Source organism: Acartia tonsa, chromosome 7, assembly GCF_053477335.1.
Source record: "Acartia tonsa isolate MP-2025a chromosome 7, ASM5347733v1, whole genome shotgun sequence".
In the NCBI taxonomy this organism is placed as follows: Eukaryota; Metazoa; Arthropoda; class Copepoda; order Calanoida; family Acartiidae; genus Acartia; species Acartia tonsa.
Genome location: NC_137266.1, coordinates 52627086 through 52642125, shown reverse-complemented (window position 1 = coordinate 52642125; position 15040 = coordinate 52627086). Strand labels below are relative to the sequence as shown.

At 30.6% G+C, this 15040-nt stretch overlaps 1 protein-coding gene across 3 annotated transcripts in view; it reads left to right on the top strand.

Moving 5' to 3' along the window:
* LOC145323986 (uncharacterized) overlaps positions 1-15040 on the top strand; it is a 73817-nt gene that overhangs the window by 41609 nt on the left and 17168 nt on the right. Inside the window, exons 5-10 of one of the 3 annotated variants that reach the window (XM_080166622.1) lie at positions 101-165; positions 4764-4978; positions 5541-5657; positions 6127-6383; positions 6674-6855; positions 7191-7241. The exons of 1 other annotated variant lie outside the window; for it this stretch is intronic. In XM_080166622.1, coding sequence (XP_080022748.1) covers positions 101-165; positions 4764-4978; positions 5541-5657; positions 6127-6383; positions 6674-6855; positions 7191-7241 — 887 coding nt within the window. The remainder of the gene's footprint in view (positions 1-100; positions 166-4763; positions 4979-5540; positions 5658-6126; positions 6384-6673; positions 6856-7190; positions 7242-15040) is intronic. One more of the 3 variants, XM_080166621.1, reaches the window with a different exon arrangement.

The window sequence follows — 15040 nt, the reverse complement described above, 5'->3', positions numbered from 1 at the left end:
GACTCTAATGTATTTCTGTGAATTTTTTTTTGTTATTTTGGCTAATATTCTTTATCAAAGTCTAAATCAAAATCATACCTACTGAAAAGTTTTTTTTAAGGGAGAAAAAGAGGTTCACTGAATATTTTGGAAAAACTCCTGAATATTATATAATACATCCTAAAGGTAAAATTAAAAATTAAAATTACTGTTTTAAACAAAAGGGGAAGTTTCACAAAATGCATTTGAACTTATTTTGTGCTAGTTAATGGGTTAAACTATATTTATATGGCATATATTTGAAAGAATTTCAACTTTCTACCCTGTAGTCTTGATATTTTTAAAACTACGTGGTAGAAAATTGTAATTCTTTCAAATATTTGCTATATAAATTAGGGTGGGTTCATATCGGAATTAGACAAAGCGGGGATATGCAACAGATAAAATTAACCTTAAAAACATTTCTGACCGAAAAAGAATTTTAAAAAATTGAGTTTTAGAACACGACCACTTAAAAATATAATTCATTACTTATTAGTATGCAAAGACGACATTCAAAATTTTATTTGAATCAGAACTATGGCTTCATGGTGCTCCCTGGAAAGGCCTTGAGGAGCTGAATCAGGAACTTTTGTCCGTTTCAAAATATCTCGTTCCTAGCCTTAGAAATCACTAAAAAACCAAAAAAATTTAAGGTTTATTGAGAATTGTCCAATTTGTAGAGGTTTTTTAGATTTTCTCAGGCTAGGAACGAGATTTTTTTAAACGGACAAAAGTTCCTGACTCAGCTCCTCAAGGCATTTCCAGGGAGCACCATGAAGCCATAGTTCTGATTTAATAATTTTTTACTCCCATTTACAAATAGCTATACAATTGAATGTCTGGTCGTCAGCGGTTTTAAGACTTAGGATAAATTTTAAATCACCCAGAGGTGTATTATATCTATATAAATTGAGTGCAGATCCCCGCTTTGGCCTCAGAAAAAAAAATGTCCAAAATCGACCCACCCTAATATAAATGTAGTTTAACCAATTAACCAGGAAAAAATATGCAGTTCACTAAATTAAGTTTATATGCCTGTTGTGAAACTACCCCTTTAATTAATCCCAAATTTAAAAAAGAAATTGGGTGCTTTCACTTTCAAGCCTCACGGTTGGACCCTCAGATGTAAAAACTTTATTTTAGTGTTTGGCCAAAATGACTTAGCAATTGTATCTGTAAGTAAGTCTAATAACACCCTTTGCTATTTTTAAAATCCTAGAAAATTTTTTTTGCAAGAAAATTGCATAAATTCGCAACCTTTTTTAGAACCACTACATAACTTGAGTTTTAAAACTTTTTATATGAAATCCTCTTTACAAAAAATATCAATAATTACTTAAAATTAAACCTGAAAGAAAAAAAATCTCATTACACGTGTTAATTTGCATGTTTTAGGTCTTTTTTTGAGGAAAGTATAACTTCCACATTTTTGACAATAATTATATATTTTTAACATTTCAAAGTAAAATATAATAAAACTTAAACGATTTTTCTTGAATTATCAGTTGAAAATTTCAACAAACATGCAATATAAGTGATGAAAATTTAATAAAATCATTTTTCGAATGTTTAGAATTACCAATTTTCTACATTTAAAACAAAATGTTAACAAAATTTAAAAACATTTTAACATATAACTTCAAAAATCAATAACATTTTGTAAAAAGATGTTTCAAAAAATAAATCATTAAAAGGTATTAAAATGCATTTGAAATTACTTAAAATTAAAACGAGAACATCTTTTTACACTGTATTCTGTGTAATAGAGTTTAAATGACATGATTAGTGAATGAAATATTTCCTAAACTTATCAAGCCTTTTTGTGACTATATTAAAAACTAGAGTTGGCTCGATATAACTATCTCCCTATTGGCTAGTTTTCTATATGCATATATATTTCTCAATAAATCTATTTTCCTCACCCGGCATTACTATTTAAACGGAAGTAAATATTTAATAATTTAAATGATCTTAAAAAGATCTTTTAAATTATATTTTTTTCTTTACATTGCCATCACCAAAGGGTTTATTATATGATTACAATTTTAGTTCAATATTTGAACACACAAAGTGTCGCCACAATCGAATTCTTTTAAAACAGAGTTTTCTTAAATTTATTATATCATAAATTTAAATTTTCTTTTTTATGATTAGAAATTAAATACTTCATTATAATGTAAATAGCAACATGAAATGAAAACAATGAATTTGTTTTTAATAAAGTAAAATAATGGGTCTTATTGTTCTGGGCAATGAGAGTTTATTATGGATTATTGGAGCACTATGAGTTTTCAAAGAATAGTCCTTGGAAAACTTGAGCTCGTTTATAGACATTTATTTCCTATATAGATCTGACATGGATCTTGAAGCAATTAAGCAGGCCGTTTTGTACAGGTTAAAAATTGGAAGATTTCATTAAATAAAAGTTATCGCAAATATACTTAGTAAATAATTTATTTTGTTTTATATTGTTTTTTTATTCAAATATTTGACAAAATTTTCCCTACGTCAATAAAATAAAGTCAGTTTTTTACTGTTTCCAGGTTTTTCTTTATAATTATAACAATTAAATATAATATAAATCTTCATTATCTTTTATTGTAGCTCCCTTGCTGATGGGCGATTACCCCCTAAAAATATATATATATTAATTGTAATATTTAATCAGCCAGCCCCTTCACTGCTTGGAGGTGCATGTCGTCAGGCCAGAGGAAGCCGCGGCTTGTAGGAAATATATATTAATATTATTATTATTTGAATTATCATACACATTAAAATGTAAAGTATAAGCTAGAATAGCACTTTTTTCAACGAATATTTTAATGACATTATATCAAAATAATTCCTCTTAAATATCACACAACATATGATTGGGAAGTATAGCCATTTCTTGGAGGTATAATATTTACAAAAATACCATTAATTCTGTTTTTATCAGAAGTTAAAAAAATTGAACAATTCTAAAACAATGGTTGGCTGTCTAGATATTGAGTACACTAAGACTACGGCTCTGTTCTATTGAAATAACGTTGCAAAAAGAGGGGTTCTTAAAGTAATCTACCTAATTTTTTTTAAAGAACCAACAAGTACTGTCAGTATCTTTTTTCTTGTAATCTAGCAGACAATCAAATCATAACACAATTTTCATGATAAAATATTCAGGTTTCTACTTCACATTTTAAAAAATATACTGATCAATAAAATGTTCAAAATTTTACTTTGTACTAATTGAAAAAATACGTTGTAATTCTTATTTTAAAGTTACATTTTTATCCCTGACAAAATCATAGACGACTTTTAAAGGCATCTTATCTAAATTTTTTGAAGAAAAACTTTAAAACGTTAATTAAGTATGAAAACTATTTTCTTCGATTTTTCTGAAGTTATTATCGCATTCTATGGGTTTTTTATTATCATTTACTTATATCGAAAGTGCCAAACATTGTACCCTAACTTATTTATTTAATAAAAAAACAACCGTGGCCTGGAAGTAAATCGAAAATAATATCAGTCCATAATGCTATGGGGGAGATGGGATTAAAAGGCGGTCGGACTGCTCTTTAGGAGGTTTTGGACAAGTTTTATATTTTAAAAATTTTTATATCTTTGGTGTTCATAGTTTGATTTCAAAATTTTTTTTAGTTATATTAAAATTTAAATTTTCATTGTTTAAAGAAAACATCCATGGCAGTTGGACTGCTTTTCAGCAGGTTTTTGGCTATTTTTTTATTTTTTGCTAAGAATATTAAAATGAAATTTACTGCCTCCTCAACCACTGGCAGGCCCAGGTCAAGATGTACCTGTCCAAGCTTGCGAAGTTCTCCTTGATAGTGGCAATGAGGAAGGTCTTTGTGATATGGGCACATTTATTGGTGCATGCTTCATAATAGCCCCAGGTCCAAAAGTCCATTGAATTAAGATCATGCTGCTGGGAGGCAACATTTCCTTAGGAACGTGAGTAAGTGAGAAGTGTTAAGCTAAAATGATTTTTTCTACTATTTGGGAAATTCCATGACGATTCTGCTAGGGTTGTCAGCGCAATTCAGTCTAAAATGAGTTTTAAAGTTCCCTGAATATGGGTCCCTGAAATAAAGAACTGAGAAATTTTCACGATTTTTGACGTTGTTGACATCTTAAAATCTGCTTTGCTGGAGTACTACGGCCAAGCCATTTCAGATAGAGAGCTCTAATCTTTTCTAGTGTTTTACTTATCTATCTAACAGTATCTCCAGTGGTCCCTAGTCAAGAATCAAGATTAAACCACAAGCGCATTTCGAATCTGCCTTGTTGAACCTATGCAGATCAGCTCGTGGTACACATCCTCCATCGTCCAAAGATTTATATAAGCAAAAAGTTCATTATCTAAGTTTTTTATAGTAGGTTTAAACATCCTGATCAGTCAAGTAGTTTTGGGGCTATGGACATTTAATCCAGAGAATCATCCATTGTAATGGGATTAAGTACTCTAACACCCAAGGATAAAGGATAAAGGACAAACAACCCTTTGATAACACAACCTTTGTCTGAGAAGTCCAAACTGTGCCTGGTAGTGAGTTGCGCCTGTTTATGGGCCAAGGCATTCCCCCATCTCTTACAATTTATGTTGCACACCTGACACAGCAGCAGTAGGAAACATTTTTAACATCTTTAGTTATAACACGTTGTCACCCGAGATTTGATCACCCTGGCAATGAGCAGATGCAATCGAGGGTATATTATAATATCTAATATAATTCTTTCAGTTGCCAAGCGGATTAAAGAAAAGCCTGGAGTGGATAATAAGGATAAGAAAATAAAGCTATGGTTGATAGGGCATAGACCTTTGTTGGCTCAGGGACTGGAAGAGAGTGGTTGTATGCTCCAGTTCCTGGATAACACTTCTGGACCAAGCCCACTTTCAGTTATTAGCCAATGCTATAAGCAATTAGGTTTAATATTGTTGAAAGAGAAAGTTGAGGTAAGAAGATGTAAATTTTAAACATCTATAATACAAAGTAGCTTGATGTCTGTCCGTCCATCCGTCTGTCCTTTAAGATCTTGGTAACCACTGAACCGATTGGATTCTACTCTTCAGGGAATATATCTAATGGTCCAGTGGTGTTTTTTTAAGCTTCACCCCCATCCCCCACAAAAGATTTTTTTTAGGCAGGTAATTAAAACTTTGGTGGTCGCACTAACATAGGTACCTAATTTGTTTTCCAGCAGGTAATTCTAACTTTGATGGTCGCACCACCACAGCAACTTATTTTTTTTACCTCTTGGGGCTAAGCTGCTTTTATACACTGTGATAATAATTCTTTTATATGTTACATGTCAACTTGGTATATAAAAATTAATTCATGTTTTTTTCTTCAAATAATTAATGATGTAAGAGGAAATAAAAGGTGATTTTTTATGTGAGGAAAAAAAATAAAGGGGAGGATTGCTTTTAAATGGTTCTTTCTCAATTTATAAGTGTTTAAGAATGATGTCATGTATTATGAAATATTTTTGTAACTAAGTAAGTATACTCTTTTTAGGGATCAGACAAGAAAAAACAGGATTTCTTAGAGATTATGCAAGAGGATAGAGATTCCTTTGCTACAGATGCAGCTGTTGACTTCAATGAGCTGAAGACAAAATATGTAAAAACAAAGGTATAGGCAACAAATGAATGGAATATTTATACCTAATCAATCACTGCATAAATGGTAGCATGATTGATTAAAGTCAGGGGGGTGGTGGCTTTGAATCTGGTCTATAGTGCATCATACTAGAGACTTTAAAAATGGTACCTGTTGCCACTATGTTTGGTGTTTGACACTAATAGTGCGATATAAGGAAATGCCATTGTCATACAACAGGTGCAACTCACAGGATAACCAGACTTAGTGTTGATGTTTGAATGTTATTTAACCTTGTTATCCTACATCATTTGAGTATCACATATTGTGCAATGTTTTTAATATCTTCCTTGGAATTTACCCAGCAATTAAGACTTTGACTGCTTTACTAACTTGATCATGCTAGAGGCAGATGAAAATGCTCTTGAATATTTTGTGAGTTTTTATTGCAAAATATTTTCTAGAAATAATATACACATTAATAAGAATTGTTCTTTTATAGTTTGAACTTCAAACAACTCTGGAAATGTTACATGAACTATGGCCTTCCTCTAACTTCAAGTGGATCCTAGATAAAGTGGATGGAATGCTCTCACAATCTGATATGTTACCTTTATGGGCTTTAATGTTTCACAGAGGTATAGGTGATTTTCAAGACAAAAAAAAATATTTTGATGAATATAAGATTGGAGAGTTTCTGAAAAAAATATTCCACAAGAAATGTGAGCAATCATTAGAACCACTGTATAGCGCTCATAGGTAAGAATAGCTTAAATTATAAAGATGTGGAATGTGTAATGTGTGATGTCAAAAAAATCCATCTCTTGTTTATGGGTTTTCTTTCCCACTTCTCCTCTCGCCCTTCCGTTTAGTCCTATTTTTTTATGACGTCACACATGACATTTCTGCATCGTCTTAAATTACTGATTTAATCAGATTACGAATTTAGAATATTGTCTTGTCTATACACTAAAATTATTAAATTAATTTATGCATCTTAAAATAAATAAGAATGATCAAAAAAACTGAAATCTTTATTTTCATTTCAGGTTCCTAATCTGTTCAAGATCATTGTACTCTCTCCTTCACCTCACCTATTTGGCATTTATTCCTGAGAAATTCCTGGAGGAGCTACCTGGCCTTAATCCTTTTGAAGAGGCCATTGAAGAAATAGAAGCCACAGAGTTGTATGTGAGGAAAATAACTGATGTTTGTAATTCAGTGCTTTCAGGTAGGAATCATCTTAGGATTATTAATCCTTTTTAGATCATAAGGATTTTTAAATGGGTAGAGGTTTGATCATCAATTAGTGCTAAGTACTTGTTCTTGGCAGACATTTTTTTATTTCTCTTGACAAAATTGCTTCTAATGTTTTACAATTACAATTTACACTTTCAGACTTTAAGGAACTTCTTTTATATACAATGCTTAAAACTCAAAAAAATATAAATATTATCTCTTTAAAATAAGGTTTAATTTAGTTATTCATTAATTGGAAGAAAGCTAAATTTGCTTCTGACTCTCTTTAGAGATTTTTAACTAAAATAAATAAATTCCATGTTATAGGATTTTTTGAAGCTGCTTTGTGTCTCAAGCCTGAATGGAAACTTCAACTATGTAAGTATCATTAGACATGTGTATACATAGAAATTCATTTTCTAATCACTTTAGATATATACTAGCGTCTACGCCCCTAAAACCTTTAGGGGCACTTATAGTAGGAGGGCAAAAAGTCGACATCATCTCATTTTAAATTTATGTTCAAAAGAGTTTTTTTTAAATATTGTCAAGACACCCTCCCCAAAAATAGTTTAGAACCTTCCCAGGACCTATAAGAAGCTTCACTGTAAAGGAAAACAATATTAATTCAGCGGTTAGGGAGATCCTTCGGGACAGACAATAAACGCTTACTACTTTATATAATAGGATAGATTGACCAAAAACATACTGTTAACAAAAACATCACAGATATGTGGCTTAATTTTGCAGCTTTTTGAAAGAAAAAAAATAAAACTAGAGACAGGCACATTGTTGTCTATCTGTCTGTTTTGATCTAAGTTCAGCAAGATCTCATAAACAGCTGGACCATAACTTTGGCATTTTGAAATTATTCATTTGCTGAAGACATAAATTACCACACCTCTAAGAAAATTTACAAAAGAACCAGAAAAATAAATTATGCCTTCAGTGTTTCTTGAATACTTACAAATAATATGATTAACAAGGATACCAACATCCATAGATACGCAGCTCAACAAATCAGACAGACAAATAAAAACTGAATGATATTATTAAAGTGACACCGCATTCAATACCTAGAATTCTATAAAAATCAGCGAAAATATGTTCCAAAAAATCTGGATACAAGGGTTAATTCAACATTTAGGGGGGGGGGTCAAAATTGCCCCCCCACAAACCCAAGAGGTAAAATTTACAAGGAGAAGGGGGGGGGGGGCGTCAGAGTAAAACCCCATATTATAGATTTAAAATGTAAGAAAAAGTGCATATTGACTAGAAATTATCATTTAAAAAACAAGGATGACAACATCCATAAAAGCGAAGCTCTGAAACGGTAGGACAAACAGACATAAACACTTGTAAAGTGTCAGAACTGATTAATCAGAATATAAAATGAATAAGAGTCAAAGCAAAATTGTGAGTAAATTTGTTGAAAAACTTCTTGATACAGGATAATGTTTATGGACATACTTACATTTTTAGGACAGTATACCAAAAATCAGAACAATCGGATATTAAGATCACATAAAAAATAGTTGTTATAAAAGTAATAATTCAACATGGTTATGGACATACGTACATTCTGGTGATGATTATAGAGTTGCTACAATTTCTAAATCGTACCTAACTACTACAGGAATCACCAAAGTTTGAAATTTATAGGAAAATTCTAAATACCTAAATTTACGAAAAAAGCTATCCATCTCAGACATACGGACCAATCCTAATTATAGAAAAGCTTCGCTTTTAAAAACACTTTCCTTATGCTAAATGTAGTGACCGACTGATATACATAAATTAATTATATAAAAGCTAATAAACAAAAATTAATCTAGGTTATGTCCCTGATCTTGCTGACATACCAAGAACTGATGAGAACTTTGTTAAAGATGAATGCTGGAACACTTTGGTATATGGTGGGTCATACAAAAATAAGAAGGATAAGAAGAATATCAAGGTGTATCAAACAGAGCAAGTACCAGGGTTTGCAAGATTATATAATACTGATACAAAGCAAGAGAGTATTTATAGATTTAAAGAGAACAAACTTCAGGATGGAGGTTACAGAGTGATATTTAATAATGGAGTTAGTTGCTTCGGGCAACGTAAATTTGGCAAAAGTGAAGATGATGGGGAGGAGGAGAGGCTATATGGTTTATACAAATATGCTGCTAGTGGGAATATTGAGTATAATGAACATATTTTGGTAATAGGTCAGGATAAAAAATGGAGATTTCTCAGTAAATATACATTTAATCCTGACAAACTTGAGTGGAACAAAGTTAATTTGTAAATTGATTATTATTTGATTTATTGATTCATTGATTGACGTTCATAATAGGTATAGTAGCTATAGACATTATTTTAGGTATGTTAGAATAGCTCTACTAATTTTAAACTTTTCATGAATGATTTCTATATTGGTTATTAGCGGCTTCGCCCCTAGAGGCCTCTTGTTGGCACTTAAATATTTTCTTTCAAAATATCTAATTTGGGAAATAGTTATTTATCGCATTGTATTATAAACAGTTTTCCGCGGATATTAAAATGATAATTTGTAAAATTAAAACTAGTTTGGGCCCTCCTCAGGGCTAACAAAACTGGTAAAAAATTTATGATTTTAATTTCAATATTCATGTAAAGTTGTCTGTAATACAATGCTATATAGGATTTTTCAGTATGGCGGGAAAAGGTTCTAATCCAGCAGATATTAAGATAATTAATTAATATTTTAAAGCCATACTGGAATACTACCTATTTTATCTTTAGAACAAATTAATGCTTTCAAATGAATTGATAATTATTAAATAATATATTTACAAAAACATATTTTCCATTTAAGATTAGATTTAGAAAATAATATAAAACAAAATTAATTTTGTTTTATATTATTTTCTAAAAAGTTTTGTATTAAATGTATATTTAGAAGTAGTCCATTCTTTAACCAAAACCTACCCACCCAAATTAACCCCACCCCCCATTCTAAAAGACTGATATTCAATTATTTTTTTATTTTTATTTTAAATATTCATATATCTCTTCTTTATACGTTTAAGGGGGGGGGGGAGTTTGTACACTTATAGGAAATGAAAATTCAGTAACAAATTTTGCCCTGGACGTTTGGACTTGTTTTTATAGTTATCAACCTAATTCTTTTTGTAAACTCTCTTATATGATTGGATCTTCCTATAAAACTTTGAAAATTTAATTTTGGGACTTTCCTTCTTGGGGCTAGTGGGGCAAAAGACCACTTCAAATACTAAAATTTTAAGTACTGAACTTATTTTTTTTTTAAATTCGAGCTGATTTTATTTTTGGAAACTATTTTCACATAACTGAAATTAGTATTAGCTACAGATTTCATTTACGCTCTATCCTTCTAGGGGCTTTTGGAATAAAACAATATTAGTGTTTGGAGGAGTCTTTTGACCCACTAGCCAGGGCAAAATTTGATACTGAATTTTCATTTCCTTGCTATTTTCAAAATTGTAACTTAATTTGGAGACCCCATTCCCCTTATATTGTATTGGTTTTAATTTTTATTTGATTGACATTTTTAAAATGATTATTTTAATTTCTAATGATTTTTATTCGATCATATGATATTGTAATTGCTTTTCATGTAATTTTAATATATTATATAAAGAAATGCTCTGATTTATATTTTTCTGTAACATACAATTATAGCTACATACTCTATAACTTATTTTGTCTTTAAAATTAAACTTTTTGCAAGTTTGCAGATAAGGTTTTAGAATAGTTATTTATCACATAAGCTAACAAAACTGGTTTTAATCTTATAATTTTTATTTGCATAAAACTTTGGGTACCTAATTGGTTAAGTTTTAAAAGGTTGGTACAAAATAGCAGTGTCCATTTTTTTCCACCATTAATTTTAATCTACAGAAGGGATAATTTTGTCTATCATAATATAGGTGTTTTCATATATATATAGATAAGTAGATAGATAGATAAAAAGATAGAAAGATTTTTTTTAAAATAAGAATGATAACATTAATAAAGGTGAAGCTCTTAAATCTGAAGGCAGGGCAAACGAAAAATAACTTTTGTAAAGTGTCATAACTTTATAAGATAACATAAATTGTAAGTTTAAACAAAATTGTGCAAAAATTTGTTGCAAAAATTCTGTAAATGTTTTCAATGGAAGTTTTGCGTAATAGATGCAAGCTGTAGACACGAAAGAAGGGCGTTACTCTATTTCAACTGTAGAGAATACTCACTTATTTTCAAAATAACACAGAGGTTATATTTACAAGTTTAACAGCGATGATAATAAGTTCCTTCCCCATAACGGTTTTTTTATCTCATTTTCTGTGTGTGAAAGGTACAGAGCCCAAACTGCGTGACATTTTAAGTATGGGTATGACACATAACTGAGAGTTGGAATTTTTTTAATATCTCCATCCTGGCGGGCACAGGATGCCAGCAAACCTGGCAGGGTCATCCAGGTAAAGAGCAAAAATATTTTTTATTATTAAACAAAGCATTTTAACTTACCAAAATACTAAAATATTCTCTAGTAGTACCTCCTAATATTAAATATAGGTGTTCAAGTCAATTTCAGGTTCCAGCTATGATCCTGCAGGTCCTTATCCTCCAGGTCTTCAGAAATCTTTAAAAGGCTCCTGTGGCCGCAATTTTAGACTTAAAGACTTCAAATTTTAAACTTTTTAAGCTTTTCTTACATGTTAATATGACATATAAAAATTTTATAAAGATCCGCCGCCGTTTTCCCGCCGACTGCCGCGGCTGGCAGCTGCCAAGTACAGCTGCGGCCGCTTAAATTTATATTTTGATAATACTAATATAAAATTTACATAAAAATAAATTTTCTTCTAGCTTCAAAAATAAGAAAATTACAGCCGTTTGAAATTTTTAAGTAAAAAAGGACCTAAAAACAGAGGTTGTTATATAAAAGGGTAAAGGAAGCGAAAATTGACTTTGACTTACTTAAACATTATCAAACAGGGGACTTGCACAAAATTTTTTAGCCCTCTAGCTCTAATAGGAACTGAGATAATACCGACCGATTAAGGTGCGGCAAGGGGCCCGACTGTTAAGGGTTAATCATATTTACAAAAATCATGGTTTACAAGCACAGTATTAAAAGAAGAAGCGCAGCCATTCTTAATAGGTCAGTCCTCTACAGAAGTACGGTCTTTCTGTTAATAATTATTTATTTGCTACGCTTCCTAAATCGTACCAAATTGTTATGGGAATGTACACAAGGATGTTGTTAGGTTAAGGAATATTTTGGTCCATCCGTTAGCGAGATTCTCAGCTACAGACAAAGAGACACACAGATAGACAAACACCGTGTTACTTTTGCATAGACTAGCTACAAGTCTAAAAATTAAATAGCCTAATACCAACACGGAAACCTATTTGAAGATTCCATAAAATGGAGAACTCAATCAGTTCAGTAATTATCAAAATTTTAAAGCTAGGGACAACTAACACCTCATACTATTATAGTAGATTGAATGATATTAGGAGACAATGGGCTGTTTATTACTCTAGTCTCCAAATTATTCGTTAGCTTCACAACTTGAGGCACTTTTATTCAATTTTCATTGGTTGGTTCATTAAGTTAAGTGCCCAAACGTTTCTATAACACTAATTTTAATCTAAAGAAGGGGTATTTTTGTGTATCATCATTGGGGATGTACATTAAATTTATCGGCCAGTTTAAAATCTTGATTGGTAGGTACTAATTAACTAGAAGTATTAAAACTTTTCAACCAATAATTTCAATCCACAGAAATTGAATTTTTATTCATCAGAATTAGGGGTATACATCAATTTATCATTCATAGTCATATCCAAATATAAAGGTTCAGGTACAAACGTAGGAGTCCCAAACGTCGGAGTGGACAAGCGCAGGAGTGTTAAAACATCTTAGGTATTTCTATACATATTAGGTTAGGTTAATATATGAATGTACAAATAAGCCCCCCGCAGGGGTTTGGCATTTTAAAACCTATAAGATGGTCTAAATTAGGTTAGGTTAGGTTAAGTGTTCACTCTTGCGTTTGTCCACTCCGACGTTTGGGACTCCTGCGTTTGTCGTAGGACCAATATAAATACTGATTGGGTTCTTTAGGTAAGGTTTAGGTAAGATTCACATGGTTTTAAGCTATATCATTTTCAGATTTATTAAGTCTTGGATTGGTTTTCAGCCCCATTGAATATAGAGTAAATAGATCAAGGATCTAAAGGGATAAGACAATGGCCTATAAATCAATGTACATCCCAAATGACGATACACATTATTACCCCATCTGTAGATAAAAATTAGTGGTTGAAACGTTTGAACATCCAACTTAATAAACCAACAAATAAAAAGTCTCCAAAGGTTAAGCCAACGAATAAGAATAGTTATTTCTCACATCATATTAAAAACGGCTTTCCGCGGATATAGAATGTACAAATATAAGATTAAAAACAGTTCTTTTAACCCCAAGGTGCGAAGGCACGGGCTAAAAAAACTGGTTTCAAACTTTTGATTGTACATCTTTATATTCGTAGAAAGCTGGATATAATACGATGCTAGACATAGTTTTTTCGTATGGCTGAGAACCAGTTCCTATCCACCGGATTCGAATTAATACGAGAAAACATTATTTAAGAACTTTGGGGACCAGTGTATTAAAAAGCCTTCTTTCTCTCCGTAGATGCTAGGTGCACAGCCGCTGGTAACTTGTAATTAGCAGTCAGTGACTGGCCTAAACAAAATCGAACTTTTATATAGAGTAAGCTGCGTTACTAAATTATAATTATATAAAGTTCAAGGATAATAACATCCATAAGTAGCGGTAACGTGATAAGGTTTCTTTAAACACCATTTACAACAAAAAGCTAGATAAAGATTGCCCATTTAAGTTTTTTTGTATAATTGCTTTCAAAACAAATAAATGTACATTTTTAAATTATTTTTACCAATATACAAAATTAAAACAAATTTATATGTATGAATTGTTATAATGTTGTATTTTGAAACGTAATAAAACATCACCTAGCGGCTAAATTTTGAACTATGTATAATAGAAGTTTCGTGGATTTAATGATATTTTTAAGTTTTTTCTTTGGTATAGTTAGTTAGGAAAATGTATTTATTTGTATAATACAAAGTTTTATTAATGGGCGTTTTTTAGTTATTATAATATCTCTTTTAATTATAATTTATTACTATGATACATTTTTTTTTTAAATTAACCATAAGATTAGTGCATTGTAACATATTCAATTTATAATACATTAAAATTTACTTTAAAATATTATTTATTTTACATGTTTATCCTTTTCTAATTATACAACTTTAAGTGCAGTAATAATAATGCATTTTAAAAATTTATTAAAAAAAAAAAATTTTCAGCGTAAATTCTAACAAGACGACCTATGATTTCTTCTTTTTTTTAACAATTAACAGGGAGGGAGTGACATTAGACTGTAAATTACACTTGTACCCAGAGTTTTAACACCATTCGTCGGCATAGATACTTTTTAAAATTTTGATTAGTTACTACCAAATAGAGGTGTCCAAACTTTTTAACGAACAATAATCTTCAGGGGTAACTTTGTTTATCATTATTGGGCTTTAAACATTGTACCTTGTTGTCCAAAGGAATCATTATTCTACCATTGAGATGAATAGAATAATTATGTTATATAAAAAATCAACAAGTCCTAAATGGACGTACAGACTTTTTAGTAACGATTATAGAGTTGCTTTTCTCTTAAAATTGTACCTAAGTATTGCAGTAATCACCATGATAAGTTTGAAATCGACAGGAAAATTCTAACATGCCTAAATTAACGACAAGAGCTCTGTTTGTTTTGTACGGACGGATGAATCTACGCTTATTATAGGAAAGCTTCGCTTTTAAAAAGAAAAATGATTTAAAATATATTTCATTTATTATTTATAATATTTCAATAATCTTTAATGTAAAGATTATTTAAGCACAAAAATTATAGATTTGTGTTTTTAAAGGGAAAAAAAGTATTACTTAATTTAACCCATTGACAGAAATTTATCTTTTTTTCTTCATTTCTGTCAATGGTAAATAGGTTTAATTAAGAAATACTTTTGTTCCTTTAAATAAAACTAGCGGCTACGCCCATAGAGGCCTCTAGTAGCACTTTAAATGTTTGGG